This window comes from Bactrocera oleae, chromosome 2 (genome assembly GCF_042242935.1).
Source record: "Bactrocera oleae isolate idBacOlea1 chromosome 2, idBacOlea1, whole genome shotgun sequence".
NCBI lineage: Eukaryota > Metazoa > Arthropoda > Insecta > Diptera > Tephritidae > Bactrocera > Bactrocera oleae.
Window position 1 is genome coordinate 98,326,725 of NC_091536.1, and position 25,093 is coordinate 98,351,817.

Here is a 25,093-nt window from a genome sequence, read left to right on the forward strand (position 1 = left end):
TTAGTTTAAGAATATTTCAAATAAATTCAAGTTTACTTTTTAATTACCACAAAATATCGAGACTGGCAACCCTGCGTTGTAACAGATCAATCAGCTGACTCGTTTCTACGGGAATAATACAGTTTTCGCGGATACACACGTCCACAGACGGTAGAAGCGGTGGTGGGTGTTCATTTATAAGACGATCTCATAAGGTAGATCTTCTCAGCTGATTCGGTCTACGGTTTTGCGTCGGTCACCAAATGAATCATAAATGTATGTATGTATGAATATGTGTGCCTGTGCATATTTATGTATACATAAATATAAAGGGCCCTAGAGGCATATTAAAATTATATTAAATCAGTTTTCACACTTTCTGCAGCCTACGGCAAAGATGCGCTCCAATGAATTCGATGGTGCATGCAGCAGGGGAGGCACAAATATTGACATATACTTACAATGTGTATATAAACAAAACTTTGTAACGACCACATTCTTTGCTGGACGCTCGGGGTATCTACTTCAATATTGAAAATAGTATTGCAGATACCATAGCGAACAAGGTAGGATAATAAAACGGTTTGAAAACTTCCAATTACCGCCAGCACTCCTAACCTTAAACGAAAATTACAATTTGCCTGCTTTTAAACTTTCACTAATAGGATTCCAACAAAAACAAAGTTACTTAGATAAATTGTTGAACCTAATTTGCATTTAAAATTCGCTTGCATAATGAAGGCAAGCCACCCGTGCCAATATGCATTGCTGAGTCTCTGCGTTAACAAAGAAAAGTCTATTTTGAATTTGGGAGCAACCCGATGAACAATGAATTGTGTGTTTGGGAGTTTCCTTAGTAGGCTTAAAGCGGAAATGTTGGCGCTTTTTATTCCTGCATGAATTCCAAATCGGTTTAATGTTTTGTTCTCTTAGCGCTTGAAATGCATTATGTAATATCATAATTTTATTTGAATAGCGAAAAATGGCGAGCAGGGAAGTTAATGAGTCTGAGCCCACTTAAGACTTCCATAATAACTATATTTACTTGAATACCTAAATATTTATTTATACAGATTACGGTATATTTACGATTGAAGTGTTTGTTGTGGGACCAGAAGGCTGATGCTTACTATTGCTCGCATACACACACGGAGCCGTTTAGGTGTACTCCTCGTCCGTCGTTATTATTTCAAAGTAGTTTGGTATAAAGATTTATTGTGGCCACTACACGGCTGCTGTCTCAAACACATCAAAAAAAAGCTCAGATGACCTGGGCGTTTAGTGCGCCCAAGCATTTTCATCTTACATTTGAAAACATAAACGCGATATCAATCAGTTTTTACTGAAAAAACAAAAACAGTTCTAAAGCACGTTGTTTTTTTTTAAATTGCGATTACCAACAACGAGGGGGCAAATCATCGGTATGCCTATAAAAAAATATTACTAAAGCAATTGTATTATTATTATTCATAGTTTAACTGGAAATATGGTTACGTTAACAGCACTCATGCTATCTCCTATTTTAGCAATATTTGTATTTTTTTCACTAGTATTCACGACACCTACGTAGCTGTATAATTATTATTTTCATAAAGACTTAATTTTACATTTACAAAGCTAAGGGGTTGAGTTCGGATTTAACCGAGCATTTTATGCTCTTGCAACGTGCAAGAATACCTCTCAATGGCACAAAGTTTTATGCGAAGTAGAGGGGAAGTAGGCGTGATTGATTTCGCCTATTTGTGACATAGGATCGTCTGGATTATGTTATATACCGAATTTGGTTGAAATTGGTGGAGTAGGTCCGAATATATGTGATTTCGCCTATTTGTGACATAGGATCGTCTGGATTATGTTATATACCGAATTTGGTTGAAATTGGTGGAGTAGGTCCGAATATATGTGATTTCACCTAAATATGGGCGGTGCCACGCCTATAGTCCAATTTTGACCACGGCTCCTATAAAGCTCTCTGGTATAATCCTAGGTGTAATATTTAATATCTCTGGCGCATTTGGTTACTGATTTATCGTGCTTTAATTAATTTTTGACAAAACCGTTATATTGGGAGGTAGCGGGATTCCCCCTGTAGGTAGGGGTCCTTATAGCATTTCTTCCAAGCGAATTTGGTTATTGTATATCCAGTGATTTAGGAGATATGTACATTAAACCTATTAAAGGGCGGGGCAGCGCCCATTTTTTCAAAATTTTTAGTTCACAGGTGCCCCTAGCTACTGCAATCCCTTATACCAAATAATTGGTTTATATCTTAATTTAGTGCTTAGTTATGACATTTTATAGGTTCCCGATTAATGAAGTTTTGTGGGCGTGGCATTGGTTTGCCAAGGAACACGGGTACCAAGTTGCATTAAGATATCTTGATTTTTACTCAAGTTATCGCTTGCACAGACGGATGGACATACGGACGGAGGGACGGACAGTCACTCGGATATCAACTCGCCTCATAATGCTGGTCATTTAACATATATGTATATATAGAACAATATATCTAACTTGATTATTTTTAGGTGATACAAACAATCTCAAACTTTTATACTTTGTAGCAACATTTTGCAAGAGTATAAAAACAATAAATTCCTGGTGATGACCTGGCAAATGTTCCGCTGCGATTTTCATTAACCACCTTTATATTGTTTGTGTTTATGTTAACAAATCAAACTTTGTGTGATCTCTGGGCATTAAAAAGCATATAAACCCAACATAATAACAGTAATAAAAGGGTGGAAAAACGGAATCAATATCTTCACCAAATTTGGGATGGATTATTGCTTGAGGCAATGGTGCAATCTCCGAAAAAATAGTTCAGATCGGAGTACTATAGCATATACCTGCTATACAAACTGAACTATCGGAATCAAGTGCTTGTATAAAAAACTTTTCCATTTGACGAGATATATTCAAAAAATTTGGCATGGGTTATTGAATATGATACCACATAAACCCATAAACAATATAATATGAATAATAGTCTATTTTTAAATTAAATAAATTATTTAGCGCAGGCAAAGACACAAAATAATCTAAACCAAATAAATGATGTACACACATACCCACAGGTATATAGGTTTATACCGCAAGAGCCAACGGCAAAAGAATAAACTAGCAATGACCGCACTTGAATTCTTTTGCACATCATCTGTTAATGGCAAATTAGGCAATTTTAACAATGTTAGAATATTTTTTAATTAATATAACTGTCTCAAATATATATCGGAGTTTTCTGTTAGAATGCTTAACATATGAAGGTTTCTAAATTGTTCATTCAGTAATTTTTCGCAATCTTCTGTCTAAGACATTCGCATTTCCCTAACTTGTTTTCCAAACAAATTCTTTGGCACATTCTTCAAGAAAAATGTATAAACAACACACGGCTATGCGTTCTTGCCAAGAACGGTGGCTAATTTGAAAATGCACATGCATGTAGGTTTGTGCGGCACTTTATACATTCCGCTAATGTACTTACCCGACTGATCTTCGCCCGTGAAGAGCTCTTGTCCTTCATCTCAAATTCACTGTCACTATCCACTGGGTTGGTGCCAAGAGCGACGTCTTCCACCTCGGAGCGTTGCAGTTTGCGATACTTGCGCATATCGTGCTTGCTCGGATTGTAGTCCCGCTTGGGATCGTAACCGGTGATACCTAGCTCGGCGGCGTCATCGTTAAATTCACCAGAACTGAATTCTCCTTCTTCGTCCTCGTCCGAATATTCAGCAACGCGATCTGCACGATAATTATGGTTATGTACGTGTGGATTACTTGTGGTAATTTCTTGGTTGCGATTTGGATTGGTATTCTGGCTATGATTATTATTATTGATATTTTTAAGATTATGAGTTAAGTTTATCAACTTGCGCAACGTTCGTATTTTGTTTGTGGCTTGAACATTGTTTGTGTTGCTATTGTCAGTATTTTTGTTGTTGTTTTGGATGCGTAGATTCGGCATTATATGACACCAAAACACTACAGATAATAAGGAACTATAACGACTGAGACACGCCCAGATTGCGCTCTTTCTATATAATTTGCGAAGCTGATAAGACTGTTTACGTCACTTGACTTTAAGATTCGAGATCTTAGCGATTTCTAAATAGCTACACTCACAGCACATTTGGTTAAATTGTTTTTATTAATGCAAGTATATTGTATTTGGTCAGATTATTCGTAAGTAGATACTCGCGTACTATTGAATGCCTACAAAGCGATAAGGCACGACAAAATCTAACGATATCACAAATTAATGCGCATATAATTTATTGTTACACTCAGGTTAAATTTGTTTTCTATGAGTATTTTAACGCGTTTCCCTTTTTCCCCCGAAAAACACCGCAACGCAACAAAAACTGCGCGACTGTTGTCAAGACTTTCGTCAAAATACGTGCGTAAGCGGACGCGTTCACTGGCTTGCTTTAGCGTTTACTGGTACACGAGTCGCTTGTGCCGCGCCAACAAGGTGTCTCTTGTGTAGTCGAATTTCTACTGTTCGCTAGCACTAGGCCGCGCGAGCAATCAACAATCAGTCATTCATTCGGCCGGGCTAACTCTCGCACTCAGCCATTGCGACTTAGAGCGTGTAAAAGCTCAGTGAGTGGGTAATCGCCCATTCGAGGCGTGCAATACGAGTGCTCAAAAACAAAAAATGGATAAAAGTAGTATTTTTATCGCTACTGAATGCATCAGACATTTACAAACAAATGGATGTACATGTGCAGCTGTATGTGCTCTTACACACCCGCTAAGAAATGTACTGCATAAAGACACATAATTATTACACTAGTACTATGAGGGTATATTTTGTGATTATCACACTATTGGTGTAAACGTAGCCTTAAGTCATTATTGTGAACTTAACACATATCAGTGCTGTTGGCTTGTCAGAGAGATGGCTTGTAAAAGACAAACATTACTAGCTCTCAAATAATTTCAAGGATATTGCAAAGTGACATTTAGGGGAGGGAGTGTGTTTTTCAAATTGTATATAGATTTAGATTACTCAAGGTTGATGTGATGTCCAAGAGGAATCATAAGTGTTATTAACCTTTTCTGTGAAAATTTAGATTAACACATTTCGTGAAACCTTTTAGAATCTTTCGAATTTTCCCTTGAATCCACTAACTACGATATTTTACGTTTTGTTTATATTTTTTAACGATACTTTTATAATTTTTTAAAGTGTCTTAATTGAAAATGGAAATCACTTAAAGCGTAATATTTCAAATCTATCTGAACTGAGTATCTTGGTTTGTTGCTGTAAGAAAAACCGATAAAATTGGTTTCCATGATACCGAAATGAAAAGCAATACAAATTCTGATTCGAACATCAAACCTATAATATCAGTATTCAAGACATCTTTTTCAACTTTTTAACGGTTTGAATTCTGCTTCCGACAACAATCAGATTTCTCAACAACACTGACTATATTTATACGTACGAGTAAACTCTTCATGAAAGCACCAGAAGAGGCATTGAAATATTGCTTAGAATTTGCATATTCTTGCACACATCGACAGCAATAATTAATGCGGCATGAAATCCCCTGCACCGCGGCTTATTTAGCTGTCAAAATTTGGGTGGCATAGGTTGTTGGACAGGCGCTATTAATCGCCCAAAACACAGTCAGGTATGTGCGTGGAGTCAACTGAGCACTTGTTGACAGCACTTTAGGTGCGGCAAAGACGAAGGCCGACACACGATTATTTTTCTACGTCCTCGCAGCAAAACTAGAATGTGGAGTATTTCTCACCACTCACGTACTTTTGCTACTCAGCAACACAACTTGTGGTGTTATACTGTGTTTAACATGCTCAATTGCTGTCGTGAGCAGAATGCCGCAATTGTATTAATATTTTTGTTTACTACACATTGATATCAAAAATAGAACAAACCGCACGCGCAACAAATTACATATTTTTGTTTTTGTACCAGTGTACAGTGGCGGGTGTTACACGATATTGAGTGCATTTACAATTTTTTTTACATCCCTTGAAAGGGTCAATTTTTCCATCAATAAAGCTCATCGAGCAAGACTAATGATGTAATTTATTTAATAGACGAGACGTTTCAAGTTAATGGAGTATTTACAAAAGGAGGCGAAATTAGCACGATTATATTAGAAAGTGAATGAGCAATGGAGATTTGCTAAAAATTAGTAATGTCATAGACATGGTTGACTAAAAATTCCACTCTCATAAGTGCAGAAATTGGCTGTATTCCCGGTATATTCTTACAAAATCTGTTGCACAACTTTCCAACGCCTCACGTTTACCAGCGTTAGCAGCTGCGGGGTCACACACGGAGTGTTGCTATATTTCATTCCGTTATCTTGGTTATGCCTATAACTGCCAGCAACGCAAGACAACGACCGTTTGCACTCAAATTGACTCATTGATTTGATTATATTTTACAAGGAATTTATTTTCTTGTTGGTCTTCTTTTTTTGTTTACTATTCGTCTTTATTTTTACTTTCCCTCCTCCTACCGTGGCCGAGATGTTGCTAATTTTGCCGGCCGGTCACGACACCATCGAGCCACTGATAATTGCCTTTGGCATGTGGCAACGCTTAGCAATATTTAGCAAATAAATGTACATGTGTCTGGAAATATGAAAAGCTTGTTGCTGATATGATATTGTCAAAACCCACGGATATTGACAATCAGTAGAAATAATAAGAATAACAGGTAAGCTGGGCATCTTCGCAAATACCTACATACATATGTACGCGATGAGGTGTTTTTAAAACGCAGTGTTGGCGCCAGATGTCCGTCATATAATCATTTAAGCCCATAGATACTTAATTCGAGGTCTAAAATGATACCAATATGGCCGAATACTGTGCATATTCAGCATGCAATTAAATTTAACGAAATCTTTAGCCTCTAAGATGTTTCTAAAGGAACTTTACTGGTCCTTTAAGCAATAACTAAGATATGTACTCGTAAGATATGCCCCTAAAGAACATATTTCCTGTACTGATAACATCTGGCGCCTATCTATTAACTGATTACCAGTAATACCCATTTATTACAGTGGATTTTCATAACTGATATTGGTTCTAAACTAGAAAAGTCTTGTATTTGTATTAAACGGTACATATGTTTAACACGTACTAAAGCTATAAATACAGTTTTCAATAACCTATTTAATTATGTTATGCTCACGCAAGTTGTTAGTGTCTTTTTTTTATAGATAAGATTAAGACGAGCGACAACCCACTCATATAACTCTACTCACTCACATTTAACTGACCTTCGATTACGGAAATAACTTCAAGTAGTCTAAAAGAAAAAAATTAATAATAAAATAGTAACAAAATGACAGTTGACAGTTGACAACAACATCGTTGGAAGAATAGAGATACGTGTGTGGCACGACGAAGTAAACAATGGAACATATATTCAGTCTTTTTATAGTTTTTAAAAGAGATACTTGCTTATCAAACTTGATATCTGCAGAGAACCGTAAACAATTAGGTAGACTCTTCAAACAGGTTAGAAAGTGAAATAGATGATGTACTATATAATGACTCATGTGGGCAGATCCAGTCGGTCCAAACTTGCGGCAAACAATCTCAGTGACTGAGTTAAAAGCAATTGATTGAAAGCTTTTCAACGCACGGCAGAGGATTTGGAAAAGCAAATGCTGATATTATCGCTCTATACACCTGAATATGAATCATATGTGTAAAATATTTGCAGTATTCGCGAAGCGTACAGATTTATAAGATTACATGAGTCATGGGGTTTTCTCAGAAGTTGTGTTATTGTTTACTCACTGTTCTCATAGCGGCAAGAATGTAAAAATTTATGGGAGCGAAACTCGTAGGTGTTAAAGAGATACAGAGAAATGCGGAGCGTCCAAACAACATTTTTATTTTACATTTTCCTGTCTTCCATTTCTACAACTGATTAATTTTCAAAGGCTGCAACTTTTTTTTCTAAACAACAAATTAAATACTATAATGCTAATCAAATGGTTGATGTACAAACATTTTTGGGTTACTTTTAGTAGGTCCCTGAAGGCAGGGACAGAAGGTTAATAATAACTTTTAGGAAAAAAGGTTTGCATAATTGCTTTTTTGTTATTTCGTATTATTATGCATTTCGTCAACTGACTTCGTGCTATTTGTCGACTTTTAAATGCGTACGAGTCTCCAAATTTCGAGGTAGTGAGTCAACTCATCAAAGTAAAAGTGGCACAAGCACGTCAAAGAACAACACTCATAATAAATTATTATTAATTAGCACTGTCATTTAACACCTTCACATCCTTGGCTGTCACACAATTAAAACCGCGGGGTTGCGAAATTCGCAGATGTCGGAACGAAATGTTCACAGCAAATTGAGAGAATTCACGTTGCGAATAAAGTGAAAAAGTAAACATACATCAGGCAACAAGAATAGCAACGAGAATAGCATACAAATTGACCGTTCTTAATTTCCAGGTGATGCGAGCCAACTCATACTAGCCCCACCAAACGTGGCAGGAAAGTAAAAGCATTGAATGTGGTGCGGAAAATATGGGCAAAGCGACGAAAAGAAGACTTTTAGCAGCGGTAATATGGAAACCGTAACAAAACTACTACAATCCAAGGCATAAACACACAAACACAAGAGTTTGCCGCACAAAAACACGACAAAAAGAATCAAATAAAACCAAAAGACAAAAAGAGAAGCTAACAATGAAAGCACAAAAAAATCAAGCACAACTGCAGGAAGCCAACCGTTAACCACCATTCCCATCATTATCATAACACTCAACACCTGGCGTTGGGGTAGGCTACTCATCTCACCAATGCCATTCATAACCACAACTCAACGACACCGCAGCTTGACACAATTTACGCATTTTGTCATTAAACACTTGAAGCCAGCGCAGCTTAGCGTCATGAAACCCAGCACCCAGCGTTTGAGCCCCTAGTTGAGAACAATGCACCCATTTCACTGCCATAAATAACATGCCGGTGGGCGTTCATTCATGCAAAGGCCAACATGAACAGCAAAGGACGAAGAAACGGGCACACTCACATCAGACTACTTTCGGTAGCTACGAGAGCAGTCGATGAGAGATCGAGATGAGGAAAGAGTGAAGCATCTTATGCTTGTGAGTGTAAGTTCAGTAGGTAAATCTCGAACAAGGACAAATGCCTTTGACGTACCACCTAAATAAACTACAACGAAAACTATGTATGACCAAATGAGAACACGACGAATAAAAAATGAGTATATTTATCAATAGATGGACTCATTAAGCATGCTTGGTGATCTTGATACCGGTTGCAATTTTACACTAACGGGATATTTGTCGTTCGAATTTACGATGGTAATACATATGCGTAGTACACAGCAAGGAATTTGAAATAAGAATCTATGTTATATCTTATATTTTTACATTTTTAATCCCATTTCCACATCTATTACTTTTGGGGGGTAACTAATTTGATGCGGTTATGGGTTTTCAGATAGGTGGGAATACTAGGCAACAGACAGTGAAAGTGTGAAGAGAGAACGCGCAGACAATAATACGAACAATTGCTGCCAACTATGATTGGAACAAATAAAACTCAATAGCCACACAAGCTTAACAAGTGGAATTGTACGAAATAAAATTCAACGAACGAAGTCGGTGTTGTGCCTAACGGAAGTTAACTTTCTGCACAGTAAACAAGAATGAAATTTAACGAGATAATGAATTCGACAAAGTAATACAATGAAAAAGTGGATAAATTTCGAATTAAATGAATATTTGAGTAACCTAAAGATTGAATAAAATACAAGAATATTAATAATTCATTTCGCACAGTGCAGCCCGTCACCGGTTTTGTAATGGCTTTGCTACGATACATAGATACAAAGGCGTAAGTGTAGTCATGCGGTAAACAGACTCGTGGTAGGTAAGTAAAGTTTAACACATTGTTTGCCGCATTGACCCTCAGGCTGCACCGCGACGAGTGCGCTCTGGCAGCCTGCCAAAATTACACGCGTACATAGTGCTCATACTTGTAGCTCTTTTCTATTTATAGATATTTTAATTCAAGATTTGATGGCTGGCCGAACCGAGGAGAAGAATAGAAACGAAATAAAAACCCCCACACACCTCTATATACATAAATGTACATACGTAAGGAATTACGCGATTACGTATATCACGTTTCAATGAGAAAACAAAGCACATAGCACATAACATTGGAAATCTACATAGACATGGCCGAAGGAGAAACAATGAACCTAACTATAGCAAATTTATGAAAAACTAGGCAACGAATAATATGGTATTGTGTTCACTAAAGATGGGCGAGAGATTCTCGGATACTCAGTTCAGACCTCGCCACCCACTATTTTCAAACTTCCTTGTAACGTCCCGTGGGTAATGCCATTGTCCACCGAAAGAAACTGTGTGAACTTCGATTTTGTTTAAAACAATGTTTTTTTACTTTCACTTAAAGGTGTTAAGCTTTACTGGGTATCAATGGTTCCATAAATATGTAACTGCACTTATACGACCTTATGAAGGGGTATTCGTCTCGTAATTTGTACTTGCGAAAACAGAAAATATCATAATTTTCTGAACGAAATATCACACTCAGTCATCCAGATGCAGGCGTTACCAGAATTTCTAATATTTCAGAATAAATGACGAGACAAGAAGAGGGTATCAGGTGAGATCTATAAGTAAGGACAAAGCTCTTGTTCTCATTTTTGAGAATACATCACTGCTCAGTCTAAGAGAACCAAAAAAATTTTGTTTTAAAAGAGATTAGATGTATGGGACAGACTTCAGAAATCTGGTCTGGTCCGATATTTTCGCCAAAAACTTGAGGTCCACATGTTTGGCGTCTGGGTTTTGGGTTGGTTTTGACAATTATTGGGCGTAAGATGAATTTTTAACAAAACCGTTATATAGGGAGAGTGCGAGGTTATAATCCGAATAGTAAGAGAATTTGGATGGTATAGGTTAAATGGTTTGTGGAGATATGTACATTAAACCCCTTAGAAGGCGGGGCCACGAACGCTTTTAAGAAATGTTTAGCCCACAGGTGCCCCTTACTACCGCAGCCCCCTGTACCAAGTTACACTATTTTCGAATAATCTACGAACTCGTCTTTACTTTTTTAACACGTCTCGTCATCCTAAACATTTATAAATACATAACCCTATATCTAACTCGATTAGTTATGGCTGATACAAACAACGGTTAGGTGACAAAACTATTACACTCTGTAGCAATAAGCTGCAAGAGTATAAAAAGGACGCTGGAACACTTCAACCATGTTTGGAGCAATGTAATATTTACAAATAAGTCAATTTTTTTATAGTTCAAGCCATTCAGACGTGTTTGGTTAAGAAAAGGACAAACATTTATGCAAAGGTGCTTCACAGAAAACCTAAACGCCGTTAGAATGATGACATTGTATAAGAAGAGTTTACTGAAGTCAGCTGAAATGATTTACGGCAAAAAATAACCATGATTAAATACTGTGAGAAGACGTAGGAGCAGACTCTGTACTCAATGAAAACAAGAAACCCTATTGTTACTTTAGATTAGGCCAACGCAGTCCCAGACGCCAATCCAATAGAGAATGTTTGGGCTGAAATTATAGCCAAAATTATAACTAATGTCAACAACAGGATTCATATGGCTACTCTAGCATACCTGAAGGGTGCTTCCTGTGGAATATACGGAAAATTTAGTTGCAAGTTGTCATCAAAGATGTCTGGCTATAATAGGCAACGCGGGAGATTGTAACAAGTATTAGTATAATTACAACATTTTTCCGAATAAACGCTACGTACACTTTGGAAAACGAAAACGTTATTTTTTGAACGCACTGTAAGATGGCTTAGCAACAAGGAAAGTTTGATGACAAAGCAATTGCAATTGGAAGCCACTACAATGAACCGCACTCACCAGCAAGAACAGCAGAAACCACGCCAGCAACAACACGATCGAAACATGCAACGAATTGTAACTGCATGTGGTATGCAACAGGCGAATGACAACAAAGTTGGTAAAACCGCACTGTGAACATGCCAACGCAACCCGAAAAACTATTCATACAAAAGTTGCAGATGGAATCCAAGAAATTGAGGCTGGTGAATGAAATATTTCGGCAACATTGGGCATTGCAGCCAAATAAAGGAGAGTCGTATTCGAAAACTTTTGCGAACACCTTGAGGCAGCAGAAGAGAACTGTGCGCATTGATGTGTGTTGCTTCCTCACCAGTGTGTTGTGGCATTTTAACAATTTTGGGCGACTAAAGATCAGGAAGAGCTATTCAATAACAGTTGGGAAAGTTTCTATTAAGTTATGCAAATAGTTTGCCGAAAATAGACTGCCTTCAATCAATGACGATTTCAATAAATGAATTAAGCATGCTTCTCTACTATTGTTGTTGTACCGCTTGAAGCCCAACAGCTGCTTGATATCACACACCGTTTCGTGTTTTCTTCAGATTCTCTCGTTCTTTTGAAATTCCTTAGCAACAGAATTTCCTATTCACACATAACTATTCGTCGTCGGTTCATGCAACATGCGGCATGGCGTGTTAGGTCAACTAAAATATCTGTATGCTCGCCCAGTGCACGGAAATAGAATGCTGCATGTGTAATTTTCTTTCATAATTTCAATTACATATCTAACGCTTTTACGAGTGTGTGTGTGTGAATGTGTGCAAGTAGCAAGTTGAGTAACTCTTAAATGGGCCATAATGATTACTAAATAATGTTGTGTGAAATATTTTGTAATAAAAATGTATGTACAAATATGGCAGATATGCACGTACACCCTCAAGATCATATAATATAATGGGCATTCCGGTAAGCAGTCGCCAATTTCGAATTGCTATTTAGGCATTCGAGTGACGTCTGCCATTTAATAATAAATGAAAGACTTGCGTAAATGATAACAACTAAACTATTGAGCCTGTGTGAGAATATCTTACTCTGTGTGAGTACAACATTCCTGCAAAAAAATTATGTAAGTGATATATAGGGTACAATTGGGAACGAATTAATCGCAAACATATATTTTTTGTTACAATTAGTTACAAACAAGTATCTTAGGGAAAATGTACCATAGTTCAAAATAGATTAGTTGAAGCTTTGCATTTTCCTTGATTAATACCATATCTCTAGAAGAAATTACGCTTTTGGATGATATTTTACGATTAGCATATTGTAGGCTTTAGAATACAAAAAAATTCAATTCTCATCAAGTCTCATCACAGGACATGATCCAGCAATAAGGAGCAGTTTTTTCCATATAAAAAGTTCAAAAGTGTTATTAGTCACTTCATGCTTTGCGACTAATCGTGGACTCAACCCGGATTTGTTGCAATTTATACAGGGATTGCACTCACTCAGCAGCATGAGTATGCACACCAATTTTAAACTAACCATTGCTAAAAACCCAAAACAAACATGCTAGAAAAATAAACCAAAACTCTAGACCATTTAGCAAAATTGTTTACCACCGGTTATAGTGTAGTTAAGTAGGGAATCAAGGCACAACACCCCTCTGCATGAAAGATTACATAATGGTATAAGCATGACGAACATTTTGAACAGCTTTGGTTTTAATTCTTGTGTTTATTTGCTTCTGGCAATACTGATAACTATCTTGCAATACCGAAACTTGCATATTTTAAAGAATAGCTTGTAACTCTTCTAATTCCAAGTTCTAAAACTAACTTCTGTGCTCTTATTGTAAACCCCAATGAATACTAGTAGAAACCACACAACAAGTCAGAACTACCGAAAATCCACTACATTGTAAGAATTAGTGTTGAAAATAACATACACCATGAAGCTGATAAGCGCTATACGTAAGAAAGGGATACACGATCACACCTACACAAGGGTCTTGGTGCGCATAGAAACTTAAACCTAAATCTCTGGTACCGCTCTCGCTTTTCTCTCAATACTGGGTGACTACACTTTCATTAATCCCCTATTTTCTAACAGTAACAAAGCCTTAAAATAAAATATATGTTGCTGTTAATAAATGACAATTATATTGCATTAAATATAAAAAAAAATGTTAAATAGAATTGAATCTTTGTAAGTATGATTTCCTAATTGGAAGTAGAGAGATAAAATCTCGTTAAGTGTGTAGTCAAAAGCCTTATCCTAACTAAGAACTCAGTTTGTAACTTAAAAAAAGAAATATATATGTATATTAATTTTATGCAAGTTTAATTTTATCTCTCAAGAGTTGATATCTCATATTGGCATTATTTTGTTTAAAAAACAAAAAGTCCTACCTCACTGACGGTCTATATTAAAGCGGATTTCATTTCAAATTAGCTGAACATGTAGTCTCACAACAAGCTCACATATCGCGCTCGATTTTTAGAACCGTTACGCACTTATTAACTTCTATGATGTTTATTACAAAATATTGAAACAACATTGGACAAACTAATTATCGTAGACAATAGGAATGTTCAATCGACCACATACAAAAGACGATTGCATAAGCAGGGCAACTTGAAAGTGTTAAATACTGATTATTTTAGTTATTTTGGGGGCCACTTACCTGCTAATAGGACACTATTGTTATTCTTATTGTCTTGATCAACAGGAATGGAAGAGACGCGTTCGGCGCGCAGACACGCCACCGTGGTGCCCGGTCGGCCATTCTTGCCAGTTGCCGTCAGTTCGACCGTCATATCCATGGACTTTTGCAGCACTGCATCCATGCGTATAATGCCCTCGGCAAGGGTTTTGTAGCCCAAGATGGTGCGTGATTTGTATTTTTTGCGTCGTTGCAACAATATAACCAGTCTATGCGCGTTTGAGCGTGAGAAGGGAGAAAAGGGTAAATTGTAGCCAATGCGATTGCTGTTGTTGTTTTTTTTTAATAATTTCAGTATAAATTTGTAGTTGGTGGATTGTGACAATAACACATCAATTATAAACATTTTACACAGCCATGCAAAGCACCAATGAGAATGTCATTTTTGTATTCATTAATTTCAATTAACGGAATGAGCAATGTGGCATTAGTAATTGTTTGGTTTGCGATGTTTTATGATACATTTATAAGTTAAAAATACATTCGTGTTAATTGGCAAATATTATATAAAAATATAATTTCATCACAGCGAAATTCGGCATTAATATTGTTATTGTTGTTGGTAGTAGTGTAGTGGTATTAGTGTAGGAGTTTTGTTGCATGGTAACATTCAAGGGCAGTTTCAGTTTGCCAGTGTTGTAGTAATTGTATTGCAAGCATTGAAAAGAAATGATGAAAGTAAGAGTGTTAACTTATGGTTCACATCCCAAACAAATTGTAAACAATTCAAGATTAATTAAAGAATTTTCAACGTTATTAATTTAAAAACATAACATAACAACATAACAACAAGGAAAGCATTAAATTTCTTATAAATTAACGAAATATTGAAAAAAATTGTTTCAGCATACACCAACTGGCTTCAGGTCAAAGCTCCTTGCAGAAAATTTAACAAATCTACGAACTCAAAGGCATACACTTGCGCTTAAGACATTGCATAACAATTCCGGTTACTCACCTATTGCCGTCGCGCTTAATAAAATGCGGATACTGGAGGCTAAAGTGTAGATCTAGTTCAGTCTCTGCCAGTGGCATCGTCGTAGCACCGCCTCCGACAACGGCGAAACCGCTCATCGTCATGGACGCACCGCTGCCACTTCCGCCAATGCCAATGCCCGTGTTTCCAATATTTCCGGGTGTGCCAATTATGGCCGAACCCATTTGTGCGCTGCCACAGCCGCTGCCGATAAGTGCAGCTCCGGAGTTGCTTTGCTGTATACTGTTGCCAGCAACGCCGCCGCCCCCACCACTATTGGGGGCAGTCGAACCGGTTACTGCCCCACCGGATGAGCCACTTTGCGTAAAACCACTACTGTTTATGGGTATCTCGTGGGAGCGTAGCGTGCGTTTGGAGCTCTGCATCTTGACAGCCAACGTTAGTGACGTCATATCGCCGGGCAATGGTGTCAGTATGGATAGGCGCGTTATTGTCAACGAACATAGTCTGTAAAGTAAAGAAAACAAAGAAAATATGAACAAAGAAATGTAGTTACAAAGGAATTATTGCTTCATTTATTTTCTGCTGATAAACCCCTAGGTACGATTATACTATATAGTTCTCTGGGAATTGAAGAACCACGCAGTTGGCGTGTATCCACTGGGGTGAAGGTTTTACAACAAAGTGCATCTAGGATAGTACAAGCAACGATAACTCAGAGCAAAGCCGATATAATCCGCTCTTTCTCGCCGGTTCTCATTTTTAAAACGCATATACAGATGTATCAACACCCAACGTATCAGCTACTGATTACAACAAATAATGATTACATCCATAGCCTCAGCAGGAAATGTTGAAAAGACCGAAATTGTATTGGACCGAGAATACAAATATATAAATACATACGTATACGGAGCTAAGCAATCTTGTCCAATCGCAAGACACAACCACCTCCATTATATACTAGAACAAATACTCGTAGGCTTTATCGTTGTTCCCAGCTGTGTCTACATACGAGAAGAATTTTCCGACAAGCCAAATAAATATATATGTATATGATCTCGTATGCATAGTAAAAGCACACAGAATTAAGCGGATAATAGGTGCGTTGTACTCTATTTGTTGTACACATCGTGGTAAAATGATTGTGTAGCAGCCAAGAACAACCGTAAGGTCATAACTAAATTGAATTGGTATTGTATTCCATTTACAATTCCTTCATTTCATTGACTTCAATAACGGTTCAATTGTAACTGAAATGAGTAAGGGCGTGTATTTTTATTCACTTACAAGGGTAAGAGAAACTGTCGAAGTAAAGAAAGAAAGTAAGTTGACAATTGAGTGTACTGCATTGAGCCACAGTCCAATCATAGCAGAATTAAAAGGATTCACTTTAATCCGAAGAGCAGATAACCACCGGGAGCAGCGAGGAATCCACTGAGGGAGAGGTGGCAACAGAAAGTGTTGAGATGCTCATTGAAATAAGGCTTCCCTCTATACTTCTACACGCAAATCCTCTGTAAATAGGATCAATATCTATTATACATATGTATGTGGATATGTGCACATACAAGCGGAGACAGACTGCACGACAGCGAAATTTTCTTGTCGGCAAATGTCGTCTTGAAGCCAGCTCCTCGAACATTTTGAAGACGGCAGTGATATAACAAACAGCTGATGTACACAACTTCGTTGTTGCCGTACTAAAATCTTTAACTTCAATAAAATTAAAATATTTTGTTAAAAATGATATTTTTTGTGCAACAGATAAGTAAATAGGTCGATTATCAATTCTTATTACAAATGATATATCAGAGCGATTTTAGGCTTCTGTTGGTAAAATAAGTTTAGACTTGTTAGAGTTTTATATAATTTTACATTTCACATATTAGTGACATCACTACCGCTGCCCATTGTCGTCGGCAAAATTTGAAAAAGTTTTAATTTACCGATAGCGACAATTGCAACCCTGCTGCCGTGAAGTCGTGCTAAATAACTGTGCACATAAGAACGTGTATATTTTAATATCTGACAGATGCTGCCTGTCGCTTGTCGTCGTCACCTACCGGAAAAAGGCAAAAGAATCCATGTTAGACAGATCCTTAGAGAAAATAACAACTGTTAACATCTTCGAATGTTTGGATTAATATAGATATTAGAGAAAATCGAAGGCATTATATAGGAAATGAGTTGGAAAATATTTGTCAACATTGCAGATACTCTGTTACATTTATATATGTGCGTATGTGTTCAAATATTTCGCTAACCATCTCATTCGGAAATGAAGTGGAAAATTGTGAATTGCAAACTGAACATTTTGATTTCAATTTAACGAAGTTTAACATACATATATGTTACTTATATTCATACATATGTACATATGTGTGTGCTCCTGGTATGTCAGACTGCAAATCGTGCAACTTTATAATTATAAAATTTCACTTTTTTCATATTACATTTACGCAATCGCCACATACATACCCATGACATGTCCAATGGATTGCATATAAACAAATACATATGTACAAAACCTTTATATAACATATATACAACATACTATACCACTTTACTTTTATAATCTGCCAGATACGCTCGCGCTTTGCTTTGTGGAAACAACTGGTAGCAGCAAGGCAGCATGATTGCCATTACTCACAAATTTGATACGTGGTAATGCGGATTATTTCGCAATTTGCGTTAGTATTGGGAGTTTCAAAAGCTACAAATACACAATAGATGTCTTCGATACGCAAAAGCATGGAGAGGGGCGAAACGCACCACTCACATAAACCAAATATAATGGCTAAAAGATTTAAAGATTGAATAGAAAGAGGTGAAACATTTGAATGAGGCATCATCACACTCTCCTATGTTGCATTAAACCGAATATGAATACAAATTTTTTTGCATAGGTGTAGAGCTCAAACTTGGCGAGCAGAGAACTTGTACTCAGAAATTTATGAAAACTTCTACAAAATCGTGCAGACGATACAAGCGTTGTTGGCCGAAAAATAATAAACAATGAGCCTTACAAAATGATGACAACGGAGTAATTTTTTTCCCCAAAGAATTTTTTTTTAATATTTCCCAAATTCTTCGCGACTCTACACTCCGAAGTTTTATATACATACAAATATCATAAGAGAATATGCATTTGCACTCACAATCGTCTCCGATCGTTAGAACATTTTGAGTCTTAATTGGGGCAAATGCAATTACTCACTGAATTCACACTTGGTTGCGGTATTTGAAATATGTGAGATTGGCGCAATTAGCGCGTGCTTGTGAAGCAAAAAAAAAGTGTGAATTCGAATTTGTGTAATTAGTAATTACGATACATACAGATATGTGATAATTGTAACAGTACGGCGTAAACCTTTTTGGCAACAAAATGTATTTATATCACCAAGTGGCAGTGATCACTTTAAAGATAGAATTTGTGAAGAATGTGAATCATCAATGACTGATTTGTACGCCTCGATGCCCAGCGCGAACTGCTAATTATTTAATGTATCTATCTGCTTGTACAATACTGTATTCACTTAAAGTGCTATTAAGGGGGCACACACAAAGAATCATAGAATGACGTTTGGTAGTTAGAAATATTGGATCTCACCACCGATAGTGTAAATATGGTAGGTAGGTCATGCATGTAACTACCAGACCCATTTTCACACATTGGCTTACTACAAACTACTAAGAGTGTGATAGTACCTCAATTACGTAGCTAAAAACGTTAAATTCAGTGGGGAAGCTGATATGCTGAATCCCATTTTAAATCCCCAAAACACGGAACAAAGATGGAATCGGCTCATATTATATATTCCTTTAACCCAATATAACATACATAATTCCAAAAATAGATTAAATAGGTTTCAATTTTTCGGCATCAATTCACCCTTTGAACAGTTTATGTTTTAAGTTTTCTTTTCAAAATAAACGTTCAAAAACAATTAAAAGTAAAAACAAGTAAGGAAATGTTAAGTTCGGGTGTAACCGAACATTCCATACTTTTGCACCTTTGGTTTTGGCAAAACTTTACATTAAACTAAGGAAAGTATCGCCATGATTTCATTCATTTAAGGAAAGAGGATACACTGTTATTGGAAAGAGATTATTTTTGAATTTCATTAAGATTTCTTACGTATTGACCGATAGGTGCGGTATAAAGTGAACTGGACGTTCGAAATATATATGTTCGGGGTATGGGGGCTATGGAAGTATTGACCTGCTTTTACCAATTTTACACATTTTTGCGTATTATTCTGATAACTTTATTGGTGAGTGTTTCGTATACTGTAAAATGAAAGAGTCAGACGAAATTTAAAATGTTCGCCCTTTTTAATGTTTAATAGGAATATTTGGATAACCTCACACACCAAATTCGGTTTAAGTCGGTCGAACAATTTCTGAGATATAGGTTTTCACCTAAAAGTGGGCGGTGCCGCGCTCGTTGTACAATTTTCATACCACATCCTATAAAGTGCTTCCCTGCCATTCAGGTTGTGAAATTTAATGTATGTGGCTCATTTATTCAGTGTGTTAGCGCACTTTTAGTAGTTTTCCCCATAACCGTCAGGAGTGGGCGAGGTTATAAGCTGATTTCACTAATTTTTACACTTTCAGTAGACGTGCTGAAATGATTTGTTTGGATCAAGTTTGGTTGATTAAGCTCAAGTGGTGGGGGAGATATGTGCATTATATCTATTAGGGGGTGGGCCCACGCCTACTTTTTCAAAGTGTCTCAAACCACGGATGCCCTTCCCTAATGCGATTCGGTGCATCAAATAACAGTCTCGTATATTATTAGGGAGCTTAGTTATGGCACTTAATACGTTTTCGATTAATTGCGATTTGTGGATCTGGCAATGGCCGATTACGTCCATCTCCCATATATACCTCACGGTGCTAAGAACCATGTGTACCATGTTTCATCAAGATATTTAAATTTTTACTCAAGTTACAGCTTGCTCAATATATAGTACAGGGTATATGATATCAAACTAAGAGGCCAACGTTTTGCAACACCTTAAGAGACGGATGATGCATTCAAAACACATGATTTGGAGACACCTCAATCAGAGTGGCAAAAATGCTTCGACAATTGGTTCAAAGGCATGCAAAAGTGTATAGATCTTAAGGGAGAATACGAAATGGAACCAAAATATAAAAGGCAAACCTCGTATGCAGATACAAGTTCTACGATATATTCTTTCTCACCGTTGGGGAACGATCAAATATTTTTGGACGCTGTTTGAAAAATACAATCGAAAGTTCGCACACATATGTATGTACATACAGTTATCTGTCATAATCGCTTTCCATGCAATTCTGGTTGTTGTATAATTCGTCGTTCAAAGTTTTTTATCAAGCTTGACTATCTGAATGCCAGGGGGATTTTTCCAGACCATTACTAAGAGGATTAATAATAATAGAGCATATAAAAATATTATACATATGTGTATGTATGTATAAAACCTGTGAAACACCCTCGAGCTAATGATGTGAAATGCCGTTAGGGGACAAAAACACAAATATTTCACATTTATCGCAACCATCAAACGACTACTGGAATTTACTAAACATATGTATATATGTATGTACATACATACAAAATTTAATCGGAATATTTGTATGAGCAAGTGTTCGGAGGCTTTTTGGTTCAACGCGCTTTACGCTTCACTCGCTCTGTAGCTAACTAACAATGCTTCTAGTAAGAAAAATGGCAGCATGTGAAAAACTTAGTGACTAAGCTGAGCTAAGTGATTATCTGGCCACGCATTGTCATACGAATGAAATTATTCAATTATTGCATTTGTGCAACTTACGCACTCAGAATACTTGCGGACTGAGCAGCAGGCATGACGATACTTGAAAACACAAAAACTTATTTGCCCCTTCAAATCTTACAGCTGGAAGGATTTGCAAGCAGAGTATAGGAATGCCGTTAAGGTTTTAGGACTTATTATGTCGTGATTTTCGCCGCCGCACTTTTTTCCCAGAATATTTTTTTGATACGAGCATAAGCACAGCTTTTGTCTCAACTTGAAAGATAAAATTGTAAAACTTAATTATATCCTCAAGAAACTGCTGATGGGTTCACCAATGCACTCACATTTTGCATGTCAGTCGTGACGGACAGTTTACTTGTCAACTGACCGTCACTGTTATTGTTAAACAGAGACATCTTCGAATTATATTGCTTGCACGTGTAAGAATGAATTAGCTGAATGCTGTCACCACTGACAGTCAAATAAATAGTAAAATGACTATCAATGTTGATGGTTGTCAAAAAAACGTTTATCAACACTAATCATCATTTTTCAATATGTTGTTATTCCATATAAGTAAGTTTCTCAACAACTGCGCAAAACAATTTTTACTGTTATTCTTGCCACAAACGAAAAGTGTTGCACGCTTCTGTGCAAAACTCTTTTGGGTTTTCTGTTAAAAATATACGTTTTTATGAAAGAGAGAAGTTTTTAAATATAATATACACACGTACATACTATGTTAAATAAGTTTCAAATAAAACTATATATTTAGTTTCTTTTGCGTTTGTTTGCATCAGTTTTTGCACAAGGCTCTTGAGAAAATGATATAAACTTTCTTCTGCTGTGACTGTCATATTACCGGTGAGATGACTGTCACTGTTCTTGTAGAGTATCTTTATACCTGTATATATGTAGTACAAAAGACTGCGCAGTACACGTAAGCGAACCAAGTAAAAACAGTTTCGAAAGGCGACGTGTAATTAGAATCATTTTCTGGCAGTTATATTTCGTATTTTGTTTCGTTAAAATTGTTAGAAGCACGTGCCAATAGATAAGCAAAAGCTATTCTCAGATAAATCCACAAAATAGTGTATGTAAAATTGAAGTTGGCAGCAGCACTTGAGGCACGAAACCACAAATAAATGGAAGCTCCTGTATACAAAGGTCACTTCAAAATTGGTTTACTTCACACATACGAGTTGTGGACATACAGTTACTGACATTAAAGTAGAATAAATATTTTATTCACAACTATTTATAAAAAAAAGGGGTTACCACAGTTCTTAGGAGTAACTATTATATTTTATAGTTAGTAAAACAAACTTAATATAAATTTAAGTATTATCCGCATACAACTTTTAGAGGGACTGTCAGGAACTTCGATTGACAATAAAATAGAATCATGGAACCAGAGCTCATAAATAGTTGACTATTATAACATATAAGTTAGAATTTTGTTGCAAAACCTTTATTTGCGAGTACGGCAGCGTAGCTTTTCGGCATAGATTTCGGTAGTGCTTTACAGACTGAATTCGGTGTTGAATACCTTCCTCTTTTTTGGAGGTTTCAAAGCAGTAAACACAAATTTTTGGGATCTTTTTATAATTTTTGAAATTTCCTTTTGGGTGTAACCGTTATTTTGCAAAATTTTTATAAACTTAAGCTCTGTCGTTGTGTAGTGCTTTCCTCGGCCCATTTCTTCCACATTCCTACTCAATTCTAACAAAATGTCGAGTTTTAACATATATCGTAAATATGCTTACTATATATTTTTTTACTAAATAACGACTGTAATTGATATTTGTCACGACAACAAATGCACACCTTTGTTTAAATTAAACACAAAGATAACAGTAAAAAATATTATAACAGAGCTAGCATCGTAGTGTTTTAAAAGATAAATATTGCAGGAATCGATTATAGGCAAAACGTATCCGAAATGATCCAAACTACATTATCTACACGTCTTACAATGTACGCATACGACTTCTTTACCTTTCTATTTTCAAAATTATATACTTTTTGCTTCAATAATCCAATCAATCCAATGATTCAACTAATTTCGACAAATTAGTTTGAGTCGGACAAAGCTAAGAGCTTCGATGACAAAGCGGTCATTTTGATTACAACCTTACACAATTTACCATGAATATTACAAGGCCCTGAGATGAGTGCCACATGTGCCAACACTTGAAAAAACTTCCGGATCACTTAAAATAAAACTTTTTGGATACTTCTCCATGATCTACATACATACATACTCCAAACATCCGAACATATGTATATACAAGTACGTGTTTGTGTGTACCGTACTCGTTCCTTTAATTTCTTTGTGTACGCTTGATGATATTTCAGCATGGCTGTGAATTTATGGAGTTCGTTGAACGGTCGGCTCTTTGTACACAAGTGTCCGACTGTCAGACGGCGAGGCCGCTGACTGTTTATTGTGTACGACCATCCGAATAGGTATACCGTTGATAAGCGATTCAACTTGACAGCTAAGACCCCAACATCTCGCATCATGACCAACAAATGCTCGCAGAGGAGAAAGCGGAATCGAACAAAGCAAAGTTCCGGTTACGATGTGCGACGCGATGCGATGCGTTGAATCATTTCATATGTTTTAATTTGTAACGCTTTTAAAATATAATGACTTGGCTAATTTCTTTCAAAGTACATACTTAGAAAGTATTGCTATTGCAACAAATGCTCGTTGCCGCAATTTTCAGTTATTAAAAGCCATACGAAACTAAGCAATGATTACAGTTTTATTTTTCCGCTAAGCGTACGCGCCCCCAGCAAATAAACCGGGTAATTTATTTTCCAACGTCTCCAAGAGATGGCGACCTACATTCATATCAAAAATAATAATAAGTAAATCCAAAAAATTTTTATAAACTTGTTCGGTTAATAATATAAACGACTCCCAATTTCCTTTAACATGCCGGGGTAATAATAAGTCGTTTTTCCCTTGAACACAACTATATTTTCAAGCTAACTAACTGCTGAAAGCACCTGACTTGAGCAGATATCAACATAACGACTCCACATTTATACTTATAGATCTCATATGAATAACATACTAGCTTATACCATATACAACATATGAATGAAGGCGACAGACATCTGACAGCGGCTTGTGAATTAGTTAGTTGGATAATAACAGAGTTAGCTGACACATGACATGTATGAAGCAATGACTGCCTCGATTCGCCGAACCTTGAAAAGTGGCGAACTAAAACTGGTATAAAATGCTGGTATAATGAAATAAAAATCGAATAGCGATGTTTAAAAGTATGTTCTTATATAAGGATAGGTTTAAAATAAAGTAAGCTTTAGTTAGAGGAATCCATAGCTATTATTATGAAGCATATCATAGTTAATTTAGTACCAAAATCTTCAAGAGACCGGCATCCGAATATGCTGATTTTTATTTAACTAAAAATTGAAAAGTTGGGACCAGGCTTTAAAAATATTTTTCTACAAAATCGAAAGTATTTTCTTTGCGTAAGCTGAGTTGATTTTGCCATGACCGTCTGCCCGCCTTTTATATAAGCGAACTAGTCCCTCAGTTTTCGATCTGGAATTTGGCACAGAGGCAACGCTACAATAGTTAGATTATCCAATACATTGTTTATGCTATAAGAAATGCATCTGTGAATGGTGTAATTGCGTCGGTGCAGCCAAAGTAAACATTTTTTCTTGTTTTAATAAACAAATATATATGAAGTAAATTATGGGAGTGCACGGGGAAGATTCTAGTGCTTTAAAGGCAATATTATTTAATACAATTTTTTGCCTAAAGACTTGGGGC

General features: G+C 36.5%; 1 protein-coding gene and 1 long non-coding RNA gene across 7 annotated transcripts in view; one reads left to right on the plus strand and one right to left on the minus strand.

Annotated features, from left to right (window-relative positions):
• The window catches only part of KrT95D (phosphofurin acidic cluster sorting protein KrT95D), a 57,135-nt gene that overhangs the window by 13,950 nt on the left and 18,092 nt on the right, over positions 1–25,093 (minus strand). For 5 of the 6 annotated variants that reach the window (XM_036357369.2, XM_036357372.2, XM_036357371.2 and 2 more), the window contains exons 3-5: positions 15,530–16,015; positions 14,533–14,837; positions 3,464–3,720 (exon numbers count right to left, since the gene is read on the minus strand). In XM_036357369.2, the coding sequence (XP_036213262.2) occupies positions 3,464–3,720; positions 14,533–14,837; positions 15,530–16,015 (1,048 nt within the window). The remainder of the gene's footprint in view (positions 1–3,463; positions 3,721–14,532; positions 14,838–15,529; positions 16,016–25,093) is intronic. The other variant, XM_014235111.3, reaches the window with a different exon arrangement.
• Positions 8,089–9,177, plus strand: LOC138855873 (uncharacterized). The gene is made up of 2 exons (XR_011395017.1): positions 8,089–8,370; positions 8,440–9,177. It is a non-coding gene; the product is annotated as an uncharacterized lncRNA (long non-coding RNA).